At 44.4% G+C, this 22,836-nt stretch overlaps 1 protein-coding gene across 1 annotated transcript in view; it reads right to left on the reverse strand.

Moving 5' to 3' along the window:
• The window catches only part of LOC310878846 (putative flavin-containing monoamine oxidase A), a gene marked incomplete at its 3' end in the record, with an annotated part of 115,201 nt that overhangs the window by 55,529 nt on the left and 36,836 nt on the right, over nt 1–22,836 (reverse strand). Inside the window, exon 8 of the mRNA XM_083793261.1 lies at nt 10,917–11,017. Coding sequence (XP_083649387.1) covers nt 10,917–11,017 — 101 coding nt within the window. The remainder of the gene's footprint in view (nt 1–10,916; nt 11,018–22,836) is intronic.

Consider the following 22,836-nt stretch of genomic DNA (forward strand, 5'->3'; position numbering starts at 1 on the left):
GGATAATGGCTATAGACCAAAATGTAAAACAAACAAACAAATCCGAGTTACAGATGCATTAAATAACTCCCTATTTTGGAGCAATAGTCCGTTGTAAAATAGCTCACAAAATCCTCCACGTACAACCCTAAACTGTTTTGAAAGGGCATGCAAGCATGAAAATTGTCTCATGTGATGTGGTCATTCTGCTCTGCTGAAAGGGGGCATGTATGCACCGTGTGCTGATACTGCCCAGATTTATTTCTGCACTCGATGAAACGGTGGACTTAGTTTTGGAGGTCAGAGGAACACTGGCCAATTGAAACCATGCGATTCTAATTCACAGCTGTCACTGGATGGCTCGAGAAGTACAGGGAAATAAACAAGAACACCAATGAACACCATCTGCAACGTCTCAAGCCGGATGAAACCGCCTGTTGCCTGATATCTGACAATTACTCGCGAGGAATTACAGCCAGGCTTCAAGTTCAAGTCAAAAATCTCCCTAAAACTATAAACAAAACTATAAAGGACAGACGAGTCACATTCCATTATCCTGCCTAAAGACCACCCTCTATCAACGGCAACAAGCATCCAAGCTATTCCCCATTCATTCATCAGACAAACCTCTCCAATAGTGTTCATTTTGTGGACTAAAGCTAAAATTAAAAGACTAAGACTAAACATATTTTGATATTTAGTCGACTAAAACTAGACTAAGGCTGAACAATTTCAGGTAGGGGTGTAACGATACATTTTAACAGCGATACGATATGTATCACAATACATGGTTGACAATACGTGGACGATGGACGATATATTGGTCCATTCATTGCGATATGATACGATTCAATGATTTAAAATTGATACAGTAACCATTTAGAAAATACATGAAATCTATATGAAACATGTGGATAGAGCAGGGTTTTTTTTTTATCTCTAGCAAATACATGGGACATTATGGACAAACCTGCACCTTAACATGAACACAGAGAATACACACATTTATCGATAGACCAAACGATGAATGGAAAAGTAATTAAGCCCATCTTTTACTTTTTTCTTCTTAATTCTTTTTGCGCCAGACCCCACCGCTAGGGGACACTAGGCAACCTTATCAGCCAATACGGACCCCAACTGTATACTCTTAACATTGGTCCGGTTGCTATGGCAACACCCCGTTTCCCAACCTATGTGCCGCTTGAAATGGCCAGGTGTGCCGTTTGATTTGAGCGAAAGTAACCCCTGAACCTCCCCCGTCCATTGTTGCGTCGTCGTTGCTGCCCAACGTCCATTCAGTTTAACGACCCTCGGCCATAGAAATGTTAATGCTAATGTGGCTGACGACGGCACCGCCAGCATCAGCCCCATACCGCAGGGGGGGAACAACAACAACAACCAGGACTAGCAACGCGACGCCTACAAAGAAAGCCACTGCCAGACTGTACCGTGATGATGACTACATTAAATGTGGCTTCATGTTTACTGGGGATATACTTCTAATCCGAGTCCACTGTGCATCGTTTGTGGAGACGAGCTTGCAAACAGTGCCATATGGTTCCCAGTAAGCTGAAGAGTCACCTTGAGACCAACCATGATCAACTCGCTACTTTCTCGTGAGTTTGAAGGTTAAAAAGTAGAAAGACATAGCAAAGCAGGCAAGTGACTTGTTGATACGCAGTACCACCAAAGTTTTTGAAAAAGCCTTGGAATTAAGCCACAAAATCGCAGAGCTCATGGCAAAGTTAAAAAAAGCACAACCGTGTGAACTGAGTGGTGCAACTACACCCCCCCCCCCCCCCCACACCTCTCTCCCTCTCTCTCATATTAGCAGGCAACAGTGCAGTCCTATCCCTATCTCTGTTTTTGTACAACAGCGCCCCTACTGGTATTCATTATACTGGTGCTCATTAATGAACACATAGGTAAACACACGGACACGGACATTGCTGTTCCTTGGAGTGGTTGCACCACTCAAAAATAAGAAATGAGAATATGTTCGCAAGTACGGATAAACTGTACATATTTCGGACCAAACTCGCCCTCTGGCGGCAGGCTGTGGACAAGGGAAACTGGGCAAGCATGACACGTTTCCTTGCACAACGCTGGATACCCATGCAATCGTGATTTGTGTGGGGTCATTTCAGAGCATTTGACTGTAGCCAATGGTTTGTTTTTTGTCTTATTTTTTTTAATTATTACTTTGCGTCTCTGTACTTTTCTTTCTCTTTAAAGTTATTTGGGGAGTGCTGTCATAAATGTTTGGATATTGTGTTTTTAAAAGTATATTGGGTTTATAGTATCAAAAGACACACACACACACACACACACACACACACACACACACACACACACACACACACACACACACACACACACACACACACACACACACACACACACACACACACACACACACACACACACACACACACACACACACACACACACACACAATCTAGGTGTGCCCTGGGATTTTTAGGCTATGTGCCAGAAACACTGAGCTATGGGACGTAAAATCTGATCACCGTTACAACTTACAAGCAGGATTTTCAAACCTCCATATGTCGGAATCCAGGAGAGCTGTTCCTTGGTGGCAAAGTGAGTGTCAAAGTGAGTGAAAAGTGAATTTAATGTTTAAAGTCCTTTAATGCAATCAAATATGACTTTTCTGTTTGGATGTATGGGCTGTCAAGGCCAGGAAGTAGTTTTTTGCCACTCAGTAGGCATTCCCGCATAACTTCCAGGTATGATGATGATGTCACGTGCATACCCTCTATAGCAACCAGGGGTTCGCGAGCTACCAGTAGCTCGCGGGAACCTTTCAAGTCGATCCCAAAGTGTCAGACTGACGGGCAGCCAGTCATCACTGCCAAGCCAATACACAGCAAAACGTGTATAACGTGTATTTAGAATAGCGCGCAGGCCATCCACTGGTTAATGGCTCATTGGCTCCTCCTGCTACAGACCGAGACGGAGCTGGAAGCCAGTAGCGACACAACACCTCACAACAACCCGAATATCAGCGGCTTTCCGTCCGCAGTTTGCTCGCCGGGGACCGGGGTCGCGTTAGGAAAAGAGAGAGAGAGAGAGTCGGCGAGGAGGTTGCAGTTTGGGTCGAGAAGGAAGGAGGGTGGTTAAAATTAGAACGAAGCAAGCTGGGCCGGTCGAGAAAAAAAAAAAAAAAAAGAATCGGCTCTATTTTTTTTCCCAGTCACCACAAACCAACTCCCCAAATTAACTCCGTCAGAGCCACCAACAGAAAACCCAGGCGAGTGTCGAGGCCGCGGCGCTTTTGTATCAAACACTTTCCTCTTTACTGAGCCTACTGTCATTGAACTGCTGTCCGATAAAATGCAGGATGTGTTTGCATTAACTTCAGATATTGAAATGGAGATTATTGGATTAGTAAATGACTGTCACCTGCAGGTCAGAGCTAAAGAGAAGGAATTTTGGTCTCTTGTGAGCAGAGAGAAGTATCCGCTGATTGTGTCGTGTGCACTCAAGCTGCATGCCTACTTTGGTTCCACGTACTTATGTGAAATGGCCTTTTCACAAATGAAAATAATAAAATCCAAGTTTAGAACTCGTATGACTGACTCACATCTTAATGACACCCTCAGACTGGCAATCACTAAATATGAACCAGATTTCAAAACGCTTGCAGATAAAGTGCATGATGAATTTTGATGAATTGAACAAGGTGGACCCTGTTGTAAACAAGTGTAATGCTTAATTGGGTCGTCCACTCACAGTTAACAGTCTTTGTATTGAGTTTGTGCTTAAAATGTACTGTAAATTCTACAAACTGTTAATAAATATTTCAATCAATCAGTCACAGCAGTCTCATTAAAGGTGGGCTGACCCTGAGAGTATGTCACCATATCTGTGCAAATATATATGGTCATGTTATGCCTATGTCATTTGAACATCTGCCAATGTGAATATTCATTGAAATGAGAAACAAAATATTGTGCTGTAAAAGCAATTCATGTCCTTTGCATTTGGTTTTATTTAAAAAAACTTGTTTATTTGTATTTTTGTCCTAATATTTTTTATTTCTAATATTATTTGACATTGATAATATAACTTACTATAAGTATTTATTCTAATTTAAGCTTTAGTCTTTGTGTGGATGTGTGCACATGCATTGAGCCTGTCAGAAATAGCAAAAAAACAAGTGTTTTTTCTAACACGTTTTAGTGGTAGATCTTGGCTTACAATTGGGAATAAAATGGGCTCTTGGGCTTGAAAAGGTTGGTTACCACTGCTCTATAGATACAATTGATTATTTGCATTGCAAAACGATTCGATACAAAGTCAAACTATACGATATTTTGAGTTTTAATTTTGATATACTTCGATTCTTGAAATTAAAATAGATTTTTCGGCACAAATTACTATATCGTTACACCCCTAAAAATAGGATTAAAACTAAATGGTGTGGGTGTTATTCAAAAGACAGGCTAAATCAGAATTTGCTGTAACAATTGCCACTGCTATTGTAACCCGCCTGTGAGGAGCCACCACCAGAACGATGTAATAACTCCTCCCATTCAACACTTTCAGCCGACAGGTGGAGCCCAGCCCGTAGGAGTATGTGCAGTAGCAAAGTAATGTGCAACCACAAACATTGTCCCTTCCCACCTGGGCTTCCCTCCCCCGAACATGGCCAGTTGTATAGGCACTCAAAATGCCAAACTGGAAGCACCGCAGGGAATTTGAAGTTGGACCCATAGTCCTTTTTTCGGTGATATCCTTTTGGACTAAAGTGTTTGACTGTACTCTGTACCGTTTACATTTCTGCCAATACAGTATTCAGTCAATCAATGGTGGTGGACAGGTGTCCTACCACTGCGGCATGTCATCCTACTATAAATGCGTATATATGTGAGCCGTCAGTCCGACTGACTTCAAACTCGTCCCTCACATCGGAACCCGAAGGAGCGTGGTGCCCGGCCTCGAGGGGAGGCATCCTATGGTTAGACATAGATAGCATTGGTTAGACATAAGGTTGGTGAGGGGTGCGTTAAGACGACCGGATTAAGGTTGGTGAGGGGTGCGTTAGGGGTTGGGAGAGGGTTAAGGTTAGGTTTAGGTGTGCTGCTCCGTGAGACGTTAGGGTGAGGGTTTGAGATAGGTTGTAGGACTAATGACTGGTCTAACCAAGGACTAGTCTAAACTAAGTATTGCACCCACGTCGAGTCGGTCAGAAGGTTGTCCAGAACTGCCCATCTGACCGATATGCCAATATATAGGCATTTGTGGAGATCTGGTCAGAACCGCCAAACCGACTGATAGGCATCCATTGATGAAATCAGGGAATCATAAAATGGACTCAGACAGCCGGACAGAAAAATACAGAGATATCCATTTAAGGGCATGAATGGGACACAGACAGGTAAAATGGGTACTCTGACAACGGGCACAGCAGGTATTGCATAACCAAGTGGGGCATGCATTCCAATCCTAACATCGTCATTCCTGACTTGCCTCGTTCCCAAGTAGGCCGGTGCACCAATCTAGTATGTTTCTAATGTTGTAGCCATTGACAATGCCTCTCAGCTAATAACCATATAAGGATCTGTGACGTAACTGTGACACCGACAACCGACATCAAAACCTAAATAAAGGGGGACAGACAGTGGATGAACTCACACTAGCATTTTGTTTTGGTTAAGTCTTTGTTCTTGCTTTTAAAACAAGATCTGAGAATAATCATAGACAAATATTTGACATTATCTTACGGCTGTTCACTGTAGAGACTCAAATTGCAAACATGCAGATCTTTGTGAAGACCCTCACCGGTAAGACAATCACCTTGGAGGTTGAACCAAGTGATAACATTGAGAACGTCAAGGCGAAGATCCAAGATAAAGAAGGCATCCCTCCTGACCAGCAAAGGCTGATCTTTGCTGGCAAGCAACTTGAAGATGGTCGCACGCTTTCTGACTACAACATCCAGAAGGAGTCCACACTTCACCTTGTTCTGCGTCTCAGGGGAGGAATGCAGATCTTTGTGAAGACCCTCACTGGTAAGACCATCACCCTAGAGGTTGAACCAAGTGATAACATTGAGAATGTCAAGGCCAAAATCCAGGACAAGGAAGGCATCCCTCCTGACCAGCAAAGGCTGATCTTTGCTGGCAAGCAACTGGAAGACGGCCGCACACTTTCTGACTACAACATCCAGAAGGAGTCCACCCTTCACCTTGTGCTGCGTCTGAGGGGAGGAATGCAGATCTTCGTCAAGACTCTGACCGGCAAGACCATCACCCTAGAGGTTGAACCAAGTGATAACATTGAGAACGTCAAGGCGAAGATCCAAGATAAAGAAGGCATCCCTCCTGACCAGCAAAGGCTCATCTTTGCTGGAAAGCAACTTGAAGATGGCCGCACGCTTTCTGACTACAACATCCAGAAGGAGTCCACCCTTCACCTTGTTCTGCGTCTCAGGGGAGGAATGCAGATCTTTGTGAAGACCCTCACTGGTAAGACCATCACCCTAGAGGTTGAACCAAGTGATAACATTGAGAATGTCAAGGCCAAAATCCAGGACAAGGAAGGCATACCCCCTGACCAGCAAAGGCTTATCTTTGCTGGCAAGCAACTGGAAGACGGCCGCACACTTTCTGACTACAACATCCAGAAAGAATCCACACTTCACCTTGTGCTCCGTCTGAGGGGAGGAATGCAGATCTTCGTCAAGACTCTGACCGGCAAGACCATCACCCTAGAGGTTGAACCAAGTGATAACATTGAGAACGTCAAGGCGAAGATCCAAGATAAAGAAGGCATCCCTCCTGACCAGCAAAGGCTCATCTTTGCTGGAAAGCAACTTGAAGATGGCCGCACGCTTTCTGACTACAACATCCAGAAGGAGTCCACCCTTCACCTTGTTCTGCGTCTCAGGGGAGGAATGCAGATCTTTGTGAAGACCCTCACTGGTAAGACCATCACCCTAGAGGTTGAACCAAGTGATAACATTGAGAATGTCAAGGCCAAAATCCAGGACAAGGAAGGCATACCCCCTGACCAGCAAAGGCTGATCTTTGCTGGCAAGCAACTGGAAGATGGCCGCACACTTTCTGACTACAACATCCAGAAAGAATCCACACTTCACCTTGTGCTCCGTCTGAGGGGAGGAATGCAGATCTTCGTCAAGACTCTGACCGGCAAGACCATCACCCTAGAGGTTGAACCAAGTGATAACATTGAGAACGTTAAAGCGAAGATCCAAGATAAAGAAGGCATCCCTCCTGACCAGCAAAGGCTGATCTTTGCTGGCAAGCAATTGGAAGACGGCCGCACACTTTCTGACTACAACATCCAGAAGGAGTCCACCCTTCACCTTGTTCTGCGTCTGAGGGGAGGAATGCAGATCTTTGTCAAGACTCTGACCGGCAAGACCATCACCCTAGAGGTTGAACCAAGTGATAACATTGAGAACGTCAAGGCGAAGATCCAAGATAAAGAAGGCATCCCTCCTGACCAGCAAAGGCTCATCTTTGCTGGAAAGCAACTTGAAGATGGCCGCACGCTTTCTGACTACAACATCCAGAAGGAGTCCACCCTTCACCTTGTTCTGCGTCTCAGGGGAGGAATGCAGATCTTTGTGAAGACCCTCACCGGTAAGACCATCACCCTAGAGGTTGAACCAAGTGATAACATTGAGAATGTCAAGGCCAAAATCCAGGACAAGGAAGGCATACCCCCTGACCAGCAAAGGCTGATCTTTGCTGGCAAGCAACTGGAAGATGGCCGCACACTTTCTGACTACAACATCCAGAAAGAATCCACACTTCACCTTGTGCTCCGTCTGAGGGGAGGAATGCAGATCTTCGTCAAGACTCTGACCGGCAAGACCATCACCCTAGAGGTTGAACCAAGTGATAACATTGAGAACGTTAAAGCGAAGATCCAAGATAAAGAAGGCATCCCTCCTGACCAGCAAAGGCTGATCTTTGCTGGCAAGCAATTGGAAGACGGCCGCACACTTTCTGACTACAACATCCAGAAGGAGTCCACCCTTCACCTTGTTCTGCGTCTGAGGGGAGGGCAGTAATAATCTCCATAATCTTCTTAAATAAATTGCCAATAATATGACAAAAAATGTATACAAATAAAACAGCCGATTCACAAATCCATGTGAATCGGAGAATGTACATTGTATTCTAAAAACAAAACAACTAAAAAACCTGGGTGTGGTGGTGGCTTACTGAGTAATACCAGATATATCTAGTACCATCAGGTACCTCCAAGTCAGCTGTTCTTACTCAGCGACCCACCAAGGCGCCCGGTAATAATTATTAAAAAAAATGCCACTCAAAATCCAACCCTACGTCCTCGTCGTGAGAGGTGGAAGCAGGCAATGCTACTAACAGGGCTCTGGTCAAACTATAGGCTATTCACCTGTGCAGTGGATGATTTCACTCTTGCACAGAATGAATTCCCTGAGGAGTGAGTGAGTGAGTGAGTGAACGAGGTCTGCCTTGTCCATTGAAAGGATCACAGAGGGGTTCAGGTATCTGAGGTTATTACTTGCGCAAGCAGAGCGTGCATATACTGTAATCGGCTGCGTATGTTGGTGGTGTCCACCGGTCAATAGGGGACCACCAGACAAGGAAAAAGAAAAGTCTGAAAAGTCACTGCAGAAAGAAGAACACTGCAGGAAAAACAAGAACAGTGAAGAGAGTACACCAGGACCTTTTCATAGAGCTGGTATGAAACGAAGGCTTGGCTGACAGCATGCAGTCACTCCAAATTATTATTTTTGCTATCAGACAGCAGGGTCAGATCCAGCATGGATCAAGACGGGAGTGAATGATTTAAGGCACTTAAAGTGCCACAAAAACACCGAAAAATGCAGTGAAATTAGCCATGTTTGGCAATGCCATGTTTATTTTAAAATGTTAAAAGCCTTCCATTGAATGTGATGATACCTATAGTGCATGTTTTCTTGATATTTGTATAGCGACCCTAGTATGTATGTATGTATGTGTAAGAATGGTGGTCCCTTATTGGCTGTTAACTGTAACTGAGGTACGCTTCAGGGTTGGGTAGGTAAAAGGTACTGCAATCGTCACAGGTTGTGCAATGAGTTATATTTAGTTGTGCGTGGGTGTCACGCACCAAAAGTAGCCAATCTACAAGCCCATCTTTTCGGTGTGTGATAACGACACACAACCAGGTATATAAATCAGACATGAACCTGATCTAGTCAAGCAATTAATCTAACGTAATTTTACCAGCCAAAACAGAGGTGAACTCAGGCCAAAATATGTTCAATGTTAACGAATACTAGTGCAAGTATTTAATGCGTATATAAATGGCACTTGTCCTCTCAAGTGCAGCAACCCAAATACAGTAGTTGTTTCTGAAGACTGACCACAACAACCATGCAATCTCTGAGTGTAGCTAGCTGGCTACACTCAACACTGCTGTGCTGATGGTAAAGTAGGTGAGCACTAACTATGAGACCTAGCAGAACATGTCTGTCTGTCTGTGTGTGTGTCATGCTGTAACACCACCCGCCCGCCACCAGAGGGCGCAGCTGTATAAAAAAAAAGAAGAAAAAAAAAACCACACACACAGACTAAAACAAAACGTAACTTAAAAAAACGTAACTTAAAAAAAATCTTAAAAATCTCCAAAAATGTACGAGCTGCGTTCGCTTCCCGCGTTTGTGCGTCTTACTTGTGGTAAAGTGGGTGAGCTGTGTCTCACCTGTGTTTGTAGGAGTAAAAGTTCGAAGTCAAAAAGTTCTGTTCTGTATGTCCGATAGGGCTGTGCGTTCGGAGCAGGGGGCAGTCAGACAGATAAAGTTCAGTTCTGCTGTATGTCCGATAGGGCTGTGCGTTCGGAGCAGGGGGCAGTCAGACAGATAAAGTTCTGTTCTGCTGTATGTCCGATAGGACTGTGCGTTTGGAGCAGGGGGCAGTCAGACAGATAAAGTTCTGTTCTGCTGTATGTCCGATAGGGCTGTGCGTTTGGAGCAGGGGGCAGTCAGACAGATATTTCTGTTCTGCTGTATGTCCGATAGGGCTGTGGGTTTGGAGCAGGGGGCAGTCAGACAGATACAGTTCTGTTCTGCTGTATGTCCGATAGGGCTGTGGGTTTGGAGCAGGGGGCAGTCAGACAGATAAAGTTCTGTTCTGCTGTATGTCCGATAGGGCTGTGCGTTTGGAGCAGGGGGCAGTCAGACAGATAAAGTTCTGTTCTGCTGTATGTCCGATAGGGCTGTGGGTTTGGAGCAGGGGGCAGTCAGACAGATAAAGTTCTGTTCTGCTGTATGTCCGATAGGGCTGTGCGTTTGGAGCAGGGGGCAGTCAGACAGATATTTTGTGAAGCCACTAAGGAAATCGGGACTTCCTGAAAGTTCATATAATGGCCTGTTGTGGCGCTGTCATTGGGCCCAAAAAACCCATATTTCCATAGAGGACCATGTATTTGGGCCCAACTTCACCTAGACTGTATTACCTTAATAAACATGGTCATGAATACTTTCTTACAGACCCCCTCATGCAATAAGACGAGGCGTCTGTAGAAGAGGGCAAGTCATAATGATATGATCTGGAATAAATATGGTTGGGCAAAGAAGGATCTATAAGAAATGCACTCGTTAACACACCAAACGTCCCATTTAGGCCTGACGTCGATTTCTTTTTAAATGTCTTCAAAATCCTGACAGTTTTCTGCATCGGTGGTTCTCAATATTTCATGTCAAGAACCCCACAAATTATATGTAATATGCCTCCGCGCCCCCCCCCCCCCCCCCATCTGAAAATATGTTGTTCCAGGGACCCCCCCCCCCCCTCCCCAGAAGCAAAAAATGTTCACTCTGTAAGTCTGTAATAATATATATTCAAAGATTATTCTTAGCAATGTCTTTCTTGCACCGTGTATATTTGTCTCTGTGCTCATCATTCAGTACTTACCGTTTGATATGTGACAATGAACTTGATCAGGTGACCCACTGGCATGTTCTGGGTAAGACATTCCCTTTGCCTGGGCAGGGCCGGCTGGTACTGGATCTTGGCTGAAAGACGAGAGCACAAAGACACACAATGACACATTGCTTCATGGCTTCATTGTACTGGTTGTACATGTGGTGTCCGGGGGTCCTCGAGTAGCCTTGGATCCAGCTTGATTCACTACGTTCCGTGGATAAAAATAATTCTATACACTGAGTTCCGTCTTTTCTTTTCCCTTTCTTTACTCTATTATACTCTGAGTTACATTATCCCATTTAGAGCGTAGGACATGTGGAAACGTCATAACTAATCCAACCGACGGATTGCAGGACGTGTTGGGGCATTTTCATTGATATCAAATGAGGGGATTTTTTTGGGTGGGGGGTTTGGCCTCTGCGTCCATGCGCCCTGCCGTTCACTTCCCCGTTTAGCGCTCAGAAAGAAAGGCTCGTATCTCCTAATCTAGGGAGCTCTCCGTGGTTTTGACCAGATATACTAAGCTCTTAATTTATGACTTCAACATGCCGCTCGTTTATTAAAATATGAACGCGTGGGATTATCGAGCGACTTCACCGTAATCATAGCGAGGTAAGCAAGCAACATTTCTCCCGTTTTTTTGTACGGAACAGAAGGGGGGGGGGGCTTTCAGAGTAAAAGCTGCAATATCTGCGCGGCACACCGAGCTGCTATTTTGAAAGAGCACCCCAGCGCTGATTGTGTCAACGCTGAGGATTTTGCAGTGTAGATTGAGGTTCCAGAGGAAAAAAAAAAATATCAAATGGGGATCCGTGGCCCTGCAGGCAATGCATATCAATCTGGGGGGTTCTTGAAATTAAAAAAGGCTGAGAATCGCTGCTGTATTGGTCATTTGACCTTTCTCGGTTTCTCATGGATAGCAAAGGAGCAAAGGAAGAAAAGATCTGCAATGGATTAACCTCTTGCACAGAGAGAGAGGGGGGTGGGGTGGGGGCTAAAGATGAATGATAGAGCATGGAGGGTGTGTGTTTTAGAGACGGGGAGAGAGCGGAAAAAAGAGAGGAAGACATAAAAAAAAGGAGAGCCACAGGAGTGAAGACAGATAACGTATCACTTTGGTTAATCCCCCTATTGATCAGGGATTTACTTTGCTTTACTTTGGAATCATCGACTAGCACTCAGGTAAATTGGATTCAATGCCCCAGTGACCACTTCTTGCAGAAAACGGCCTGGCTGTAGAAAATCCCACTGACTTAACACCGCCGTGACCGACCGCGTCGGTTGTGCCTCGAAGCCCTAATTGCAGTATTTACGTTCGCGAAGGTCCAACATGTTTCTCCCCCCACGTTATGGCGAGATCGAATCACTTCATCAGTAATGTCAGAGGTAGTGCTTTGAATGTATGTCACACTCACAAAGACAGACTGTTTCAAAGCTTGCCCCGGCAGTGGTGTCTGGTCCAGAGCCAGGCTTTTAACCCGTTTCGGCCTGACGTCGAAATAAAAAATGTCTTCTAAATCCTGACAGTTTTATGAAATACCTATGTTTCTATATCAGTGGTGCCCCAAAAGGACCCTAAAAATTATATGTAATTGGCCACCGACCCCCATCTGAAAATATATTGTTCCAGGGACCCCCCCAGAAGCAAAGATTTGAGTTAAAAACGTTCACTCTGAAAGAATATATGCATATTCAAAGATTTGTGTCACATTTTCATGATTTTTCAAAAATAGCAGACCTACAAGCTCTTAGCACGCCACTCGGTGGTGCGCTATAAGCTTGTAGATCTGCTATTTTTAATAGCTAAAGTATAACTTGCTTGAAATACCAAAAGGGGGTTCCCGCCCAGAATGGATTAACAAATGAGCCGGTAGAAGATGTGAAACATCATTTGGGAACTGTCAAGTGCCTGTCGGCGACTTAAAAATAATATCTTTTATGCTAACTGAAATGGATGAGCTAAAAAGCAGTTAAACTGAAAAACAGTGACATGATGAAGTAGACCAAAGCTAATTTGACATGGTCACTGTAAGACGTTCAAAATGGCAGCACTGTACATATGATATAAGACCTGTCAAAGGGTGTCATATCCATAATGTTGCCCCGGGGCCGGTATAACACAAGGGCAAGTGTGTAACTGATAGCAGAAAAAATCCTTCTACCGCATTATATGTCAGTCAGGTCAGGCCAACCTTAGATTCGTGACAGCTGAATGAGACGTTTCAGGTATGTAGTTGTTTTTGACAGCACAGTTAAGTATTCTACACTGACAACATAATAATGCCATCCAAAGTTGTTGCTGGTCTCCCACGATTTTGTAACCCATTTTTCACCCCTGTGTCAATGATCTAATGTGATCCTGGGCCTCTACACACCCACCTTCATGCCTGAGTGTCCAAGTTGCTCCTTCACACCTGACAGGGGGGAGTTTCCCTGGTTGGACGTAGCGCGTGGAAGGAACACGTTATTCCAACCAGTTCCTTTCCCCTCCATCAGGCGCCCTGGGTTTAGAGACCAGCATTACTGCATGTTTTTTGTGAGGGTAGGGAGGAGAGGACACGCCGCCAGCGCCCACAGCGTCCCGAGCGGGAATCGAACCCAGGACCTTCTAGCTGCGAGGCGACAGCACTATACCGACTGTGCCACCGTGCCCCTGTCTCCTAATGCTGCAGGCGTACTCTCTGCATCACATTCCAATGGACTGCCGGATTTGTGAACTGGACTGTGGCATAATTGTGAAATGAGCCACCGGTAAAATCAATGCAGTTGCAATAAAATGCCTGCCATCATAATTGACAGTGCAGTTTTAATTATCCTAATAATATTCACAAGGTTTGTTATGGCAGGCTCACTGTGGTAATGAGACACTTAATGAGGTGGCTCTATTTGGAAGTAAAAACGAAGAAATGATGAATTATTTGTTAACGGCGCATCGCCCATTTGGGGCAACACCATTTGGAACAGGCATTGGCATAACTCATTTGTTAATATATCATAAAACATCAAGAGGATTACTGTGAGACAACAGAGATAGATTATGCCAAATGTTTGCCCCGATCATGCCCGATCATGATGACAGTTAAAAACTAAAACTAAAGTCAGTTCCAGAAGCTATCTCTATATGGCAGAATTGCTAAGTGTGTGAGATTACAACGTGAAGGACGGAGATTCACATTCGTCTTTGAAGAGCCAAAAGTAGCACTCCGTTTTCTTTGGCAGTCCAAAAAAAAACCCACATCAAATTATCAACATCTCTGTCGCAGAGAGAACTATGTCAACAACACCTTGCAAAGGCATGAATAAAGGCTCACAGGTCAACACCACCAAGGGCTTAAATGGAAAAACCACCAATGGTCGGGAGAACAGAATTAAACATGGATGGGATCGCCGTGGCGTGAATCATTATAACCTTGTCGACTGTCACTCTGTGTGGATGTCCACCCAAAAGTCACAAGAACTGGGCCAGTGAAACGACCATGCAGGGACCCGAATGAGCCGCCCCCCCAAAAAAACTATTCCGGGGCTAGTAGGCAGGCAGAGGGTGATGGGGTGGAAGGAGGGTGACAGGAGGTTGCGGATCATAGTAGTCGCTGACGGTGGGCTGGCTGGGCAGGCAACCGAGCGACAGAGCTGGAGGTTCACCGAGGCCTGGGTCTGTTCCGAGGTTGTCAGGTTGTCCTACCCGGGGGAGCGGCATGCAGCAGCATGGTGCTGGAGTCATGTATATAGACTATTTTTGAAATAGGGCTTAAGTCAAGCAATATTACACGAGAGGCTGTGCTTTACAATGGTCGGGAGAACACACAGACTGCTCGTTTAAGCACGGCTATAGATGGCCGTTTCAAACCAATCCGGTTGCTTCTTCGATACGACCAGTTGTATAATGGTTAACCCCATAATGTGTTCTTGTAGAAGTCTGGCTCCTGAAAACACAACATTTCTGTTTTTGGGTCTTATATATCTTGAGCTTGAAAAGGTTTGGGAACACTATAGACGCTGTTCCAGATGACTGGGGTTCACGAGCCATATAAAATGTTATGACTGCGTTTCCCCAAAAGCTGTGCTCTCTTCTCAGTGCACTCACTTTCATGTCTGTTTCAATCTACCCTTTTTTCCCCTTCTTTCTTTTTTTAAACTGTAGTTGAGCTTCATCCTCTCTCTCCCCCCCCCCCCCCCCCACACTTCATACTGTGAATATCTTTCTCTAGCCCATTTTGACCTGAGATCAGATTCTAAAAAATGTCTTCTACATCCTGACAGTTTTCTGAAAAAGCCTATGTTTCTATGGCAGCGGTTCTTCGATTTTTCAAAAAATACCAGACCTACGAGCTCGTAGCGCGCCACTCGGTGGCGCGCTATGAGCTTGTAGGTCTGCTATTTTTCAATAGCTAAAGCATAGCATAATGCTAACACCAAAAGGGACTCCCGGCCCAAAATGGGCTAGACTGGATAACTCTCGTTCTCTTGGCGTCTCGATTTCCTCCGTGGCAGTGACCTGTGTGACAGAGACATCTACTGCAGCCTCCGGGCTATAGTGGGGGAAGAGAATTTTTCATTACTTTTTCATTCTGTACTCATGACATACTCCACGGGCTACTTTCAAGGTCTTTCGGTGATCAAGGGGATGGGGAAAGTGAAAAATTATATAGGCCTATATACCAAGTGCAGGGTGGCTAACAATGTTGCAGTCATTCATGTATTTTATTTAGAGCGTATAAAGAAGACCGAAGAAGCATTTGGAAATTGTCATAAATGCTGATGATCAAATACAGTCTACATAGATAATATAGACTGTGGTTAGGGAGCCCTTTATAGGTCTTTGTTAAAATGTTAAAATGATTAGATTTTCCATTTTCCTGCTTTTTCATCCGTTACTTGCAATTATGCAATACAATGTTCATTAGTTCTCTAAGGGCGTTCCTCACGCAAAAGTCCATTTAGTCTGAGTCTGGCATCATAGTTTCCTTTCTATCTTGTATTTTGAGTATGCAACTCAAAATACACCTGAAAATAAATCAAACAACTAAAATCGGCTCTATTCACAATTAATGTGTGCCCGTAGAAGAATACAGATTTACAGTATCACAAATCATTTCCAACCTCAAACACATGACCTGACAGTTTCTCTCTCACCTTTGAGCAAAATAAAGCATGAAATTGCAAAATCGGAACCTCTGACATCTGTAATTTCCCCATCGTCATTGGTTAATGAGAGTTAATGAATTACTTTTTTCCTCTCTTTTTATCAAGCAAATTGTGATTCAGTCAGAGACTGAACTGCATTTTCCAGAAGGGGCTTAACTCTTGAAGATGCTTGAGGAATGAATCCAAGCAGAATAAAAGATATATTCTGCGGGGATCACAATACATTATACCCCCCCCCCCCCGATATTATTCAATAAAGATGAGACCACAGGACAAAACCCACACGTGGCTCAGAAATGGCCTGCACAGCCTCTGTGCACCAAGCGGGAGGGTCGAGATGGCGGAGGGAATTTGAAAGGACCAGAGAGCAGCAGAGTGAGTGTGAAAGCTGTGGGGTTTAAAACCACTTGAACGCCAGCGTCCCTATTCTGGGCATCGCATAAAAGCAAAGACATTCCCGTCAAAAAGGTCAAAATGAGAGGGCCTTGCAAACGCGGACCCCAGGGGGACCCCAGTCAACAAAGTATAATGGGTTTTAGTGGGTTAAGTGGTTAAAAGACCGGCACCTTGATTAAATGTGTTTGAGTCAGCCCGGTATGCTCAGCTGCCAGATGGGACAGTTGGACCAATCAGCTGATGGCATTACTTTAGTGTTCTTACCTGAATTGCTGTATACTACACAGAGTGCACACACTGCATTTCTATTCTACAATACATCTTAAACCAGGGGTTCTCAACGTTCGTTTTTGGCTGGGGTTCGCCTGAAAATGCTTTGGCCATGTCTCGCGACAAATTAGCCAATTGATCACACCTGGTCAACCAGCAGGCCAGTGCCCGACGGGCACCACTCTAGTCTATACATCTATAACACTGAGTCTGTGTGTACATGCGTGTTAACGTCTGAAATACACCTAACTCGAGAACCGTTCACCGACACACACGTTCCACACCGCCGCCGGGAATGCTGTGCCTGGTGTCGAGTCCGTCGGACACACCGTTATCCAGAACCAGCACAAAAGACTGCCCGGGCTCTGGCCCTGCGCACCCCTATATCTCCATATATGGAGCTGGCCTGTTCTGACATCACATGATGTTCTGCCATCTGCATATAGATTCCATATTTGGGCATGCCTGACAAAGAACTCTATATATGGGCATAAAAGGGACACAGACATAACTAGAACTGCACTCTGTCGAGTGCCTACTTGCGTGTAGTAAAGTGGCCTACTAGTGCGCAAGCAGAGCGCGCAAGTACTGTCGACCGCTACAAACTTTTAAATCTCAGCCTCTCTGTGAAATAACGGTTTCAATATTGAATTATTAGGTTTCGCTATGTGCTACGTACCTAGGTTTTGGAGGTAACAAATTTATATTTTGAAGTATGGTAAAAGCTTCTATAAAATAAATACAGTCCCATCGATTTAGTGTCCAGTAGTTTCTCAAAGAAAAAGAAAACATGGATATCAGAGTCAAAGTATATTAGTTGAAAAAATATGTTATCACGTATATAGTATAATATGAAGTTTTTAAAATGGCACAACTCATCAACAGTGTCCGATTGCGGTGTAACTGTGTAAGCATATTCCTAGGCTGAGAAACAAATGCCAATTGACAAGTTTTCAAATCAGCCTCATGGTGGCGCTAGAACAGGCCAGGTCACGACTTCACATATATGTGACCAAATTTGACTGAGAGACTGCCATTGGATATTTTTTTCTTTTTTTCATGTCATATGAAAGCAGGGAAACATAGCTTCAAATTGGTTGTTCAGTTTGACCCACCAGTTTTGGAGATATGGCTTATAGAGTAATGTCTTGCAGAAAACAGCGAGTTGAGAAAACAGGCTTGAAAGGTTCACTTCTGTGGTCTCTAACATTACTACTAGGTGTAAAGGAGCAACTTGGACATGAAGGAAGCATGAGTTCAAGTCCGTTGCTCTCACCTTGTCCCCCATATATGGGGACTAGGTTGGTGGAGGGTGTGTAGAGCCCAGGATCACATTAGATGATTGACACAGGGGTGTAAAATGGGTTAAAAAATCGTGGGATAAAAAATATATTAAAAAAAAAGATTACTACTAGCTACATGTTTAAGTATTTATTTCATATTTACATGTCGATTTAAGCTCTGACACTTATTTCAGACATGCTCTAGTATGTGAAGAGTCTGAGTGTGCTATTAACTCATTTAAAAAAGGGGGGAAAAAAGTTTTTCTCCTCTGGTGAAAAGCTGGAATTTGCGCGATGGCAGTCTCTCTCAAATCTGGTCACATATAACTGCACCGATCTCCGTAAAACGTTGTCCCTATACAGCCCAAGGCAAACAATCTGGCCTGCATTTTTCAATTCTGCCTTTTCGAGCACCACCAGGAGGCCCATTTATGTGCGACACTTTTTTATATTAGTGATTCAGTTTTATCCAAACATCAATCCTGGTGGAGACCTGTGTCCCGGGGCTCTTTTCTTTTGCACTGTCTAGATCTTCTATTGTTTTGCTGTTATTACCTATGCTGCTGCATTGTCTTTAGGAAGACAAACAAACATAACTTGTACTCTTACCGTATGTACTGTACACAAGATGTAACGATAAAGTGCAACTTTGAACCTTGAAACGTAACGGCTGTAGATCGCTGCCTGTCAACTATAATGTACTCTTCAAAATTGTAGCCCACGCACCAGACTCTCCCTCACATGCTAGATATAAGCTCCGATATTTTGCAGACAGCACCGTTATGATTATCATCGATAATAGTAATACATATATAAAATATATACCGTAATAATGATAACTTGAATATAAAAAAACCTAAAAAATCTAAAAAGAAACAAAACAAACTATTTGCCAAAAAGCCTGTGTGCACAAGTGTATTTTCAGTGCAGACTTTAAAGAGTCCAATGTTGGCACCTGGTGAATCTCAATGGGGAGAGAGTTCCGGAGGGTTGGGGCTGCCACACTGAAAGCTCTGCGTCGATGAAGGTTCGCTTATCAGTGTAACTAAAATAAGATAGGAGGGCCCAATCAACCCGATATCATCTCAATGGCAGTCTGATCACGTAGCCGACTGTAATGCAAGCATCCGTATCTATAAACCAACCATAAAGATATTGATGTGAAAATAAGATCGTGCTTGGATCTACACTTGGTTGACGACTTGACGCGATACAATTAAACAATAAATATACACGACATGGGGAAATGACATAAAGAAAAGCCAATTAAGCTATGTTGGGCTAAGTCAAACAATTATGAGCGGCATCATGTTTTGATTAGAGACATAATGAGGTGGCTGCCAGGGGTAGACATATTATATAATATATAGTCACAATTTACAGACTGTGAAACATTGAGCTGGCAATGTGTGATCATAATGAGACCACAAGCCACAGCAAGCTAAATGCAATTTCCCCAGACGGGCAAAACAATTGTGCAAACGACAATGTTAATTCTCATCAGGGGATACAATCGGTGCTATTCAGAAATATCAAGACATTTACAAAAAATGTCTCATTTCACTTCTCAAATCAGTATCATCATGCACCATCATCATCACACAGAACAGACTAGTCTAGTCTCCTCCTCTCATTTCAGTGGGGTTGTCACCTTCTCTCTACCCGATAACCCAAGACAAGTGACTGAACAGTCATTAGATTTGGGGGACCAATACTGTGAGAGAACAGGTTTTGTACGAGTATATGCCAATCTGATGGTCGAGACTCGACACGATCCTTGACAAGCATCATCACGTGCCAGGCAAAGTGGCACTACACCCAATCCTGAACAACTATATTTCAGCATGTCTGCTACGGCAACGGTGAGTGACAGAGATTGGAATTGTTACAGGCGGCGTCATCTCCGTCATCCATTTAAAGTAAAACCGTGTCAGCGGGGGGGGGGGGGGGGGGGGGGATTGGGGCCTAGTCCGCGTGAATGAGGCTGAATGTCGCCACAGGCTAAGATGGAACCGTGGATAACTGGAGATGCCGGAGGCTGGAGATGCCGATTGGATGGACCGGAATGATTTTGAAGCCAATAACCGCTATATAAAGTTTAAGTTCGTTGTTGCTATAAAGAAGCAGAATGCCCAAATCCTGATTTATACTTGGTTGAGCGTTGTTGAGCACCGGCTCGCAACTAAGTCTTCAATCAGGCAATCGGCCTGTGCTGGTTTCATTATGCTATGCTGCATGTGGAATGTAAACAAACATCGTTGGCATGTACACGTTACAAAGGATTCCTTTTTCAAAGCTAAAACATGCAATAAAATGTTTCAGAATTGTTTTTAGGTGATAAATAAGCAAAGCAGCATTCTAAACGAGATTCAGTGCCGACCTAATTTGGTAGTGGTTTAAAATGGTGCCCTCCAGGCGGGTCATGGTACTCTGAGAAAACAGAATTAACACAACAGCCAATTAACAGTCCCAAGGTGCACGGCCCAACGGTGCAATGAGAGTAAGAAAACAGCCCGCACCCAATAAATGTCCTTTCATTTGTTTGTGTGTTGTTTATTTGAAAGGACATTTATTGAGTGGTGGCTGTTTTCTTGTTCCCGGGGTCGTGGCACTCAGCAACCCTGAAATGAGGGTTCTGGCATCTTGTCTGGAGTGTAGTGGCCGGGCGGTTGGAACTGGACGCTCCAGTGCAATTCAATCCCACTCCCATCGATGTGATTGGCCGAGACAAACACAGTTCCCCATTTCACTAGAAAATGTGTCACCGTGAAGAAGTTAAATACCGGGTACTCTCAAAATGTGATTTCATGCCGTCTTCAAGGTCATGACGTGGACAGATTTTACTGCTACATCACAAGAACTGTGATGCCATCCCCAAGAAACAAAGAAAAATCACACCCGTGTGAAGTGAGTGGTGCAACTCCGTGTGGGGGGGTCCCTGGGGGAGGGGGGGGGAGTTCCAGACCCACAGCAACGTACCAAGGGTGCCGGCCCGGTTCCGGCGAGCCGCCCCGCGTCCGAGAAATGACAGAGTTACCATGTGGGGGTCCCCAGGGGTGGGGGGGGGGAACCATGCTGTTTTCACGCTCATACCCAGCCAGGCAGGCACCCACCCAGCCAGCTACCCAGCCAGCCAGCCACCCAGACATACATAAGTCCGTATAAGGGAGTGATTGCACCACTCAAAAATTGCCTCTGCAAGGTACTCAGCAGCAGTAAGGACACATCTGTACAGGCCTCCTGTCAAGAGCTGGATAGCTGGCTGAGAGTACAGTAGCATGACCTCGACTGAGAGCACAGTGTCCTGCTAGGCAGGAGCAATGGCCAGGGCAGAGAACGGTCGGGGGAACTTCATCAACCCCCTTGTACAGCTGAGGGCAAGGAATGGCCGCATGTTGGTTCAGGAGGAGATGAGATCAGCTGTATAGGAGGAAGAGGAGTCCAACAGAGGCTGTGCAAATCCAAGAAGGAGTGAGGTGAATTTTTACCGGCCGACCGACTCTGCAAATGAGCGATGTGCAGGAGAAGGCGATGGCCAGGAAAGTGATGGGGTTATGAACTCTGGCCAGGCCCGAGCTACAATAAATTCAAGTTTCTGGTCCAAGTGGTGGGAACAAAAAAAGTGTATAGGACAGAGTAGAGTTATTTTTTTATTGTCCACCGTGCCCCAGGTGAGGAATGTGAGGATCTGCATTACTGGTGCAGGGCATAAATAAACTCTGAAAACTGTTGCATCAGCACAGGAGCACAGTAAGCAAATATGTCCCACCAGTCCCCGGAAATGGATGGATTTATTTAATATAGGTCAGAGCCCATTTGACTTCCATTATAAAATTAGGTTAAATACTGCATGCCAAAAATTATTAAACATAATTTATGTGGAGAATTACTGGAGGCCACTTCTGTGGCCTATACTGGCAGTGTGCCCCAAGAACTGATCGGTCAAGTGGTTTGCGAGATTATCTGCAGACACACAGGGCGACCCACTTCTAGGCGGCTAGAGTGTAGAGTCATAAAAATTAAAAATGCTGTCCCTGGGAGTATAAATCAAGGTCACTCACAATCAATAAAACAAACTCGTTTTAAAAGAATGGTTCAAAATGCAATAGACCTGCTCTTAAAGTAGGCTATCTTTACAGGTTTTCTCTTCCTGTTCAATATTAAGCCTGTTAAAATAAGGATAGACATAACATACTCACGAGTGACAGCGGATTAGAAGTAAAATGTCACACACACTCTGTTGCATGTGAAATTAATGCAATTAAAATAAAATGTTTAGGGATGACATTTTGGCCGATATCGATATCCGATATAGTTAATTGCCGTTTTGGCCGATAACCAACATTACCGATGTCAATACGACCTCATTCTGTATCGATACAGATACCGATGTGTTTGCCTATTAACCCTTTTACTGCTGCCATTTATTGAGAAATTAGGACCTAATTCATGCCAGCATTTTTTTAATTTGAGCTCTTATTTTGAAAAGCCACATTTTGCCTCAACCGGAAGTGAGCTTATCCCTGCCAGCTTTACGTTGCCAAGACAACCTTTGTTTACATGATCGAAAAGTGCCGGTACATTTTTGCACTCCACAACGTCGGCTCGTGCCGTCAAAGAAACGCTGTTTTGACCAAAAATGCCATCTGGGACAAGGAATAGGAGATACAGGCGATTGAAAGAAACGGATAGAATGGATTCTTATGGCGACGGTGAATTAATATGAACGATCCAGTGCAGTGCTAACAACAGTGCTAGCTAACCGGCTAACGTGAGTAGCATTATGGCTTGATCAATTATGCACTAATAAAGGG

The sequence above is a fragment of the Protomyctophum parallelum genome (assembly GCF_964188405.1).
Source record: "Protomyctophum parallelum genome assembly, chromosome: 21".
Lineage (NCBI taxonomy): Eukaryota > Metazoa > Chordata > Actinopteri > Myctophiformes > Myctophidae > Protomyctophum > Protomyctophum parallelum.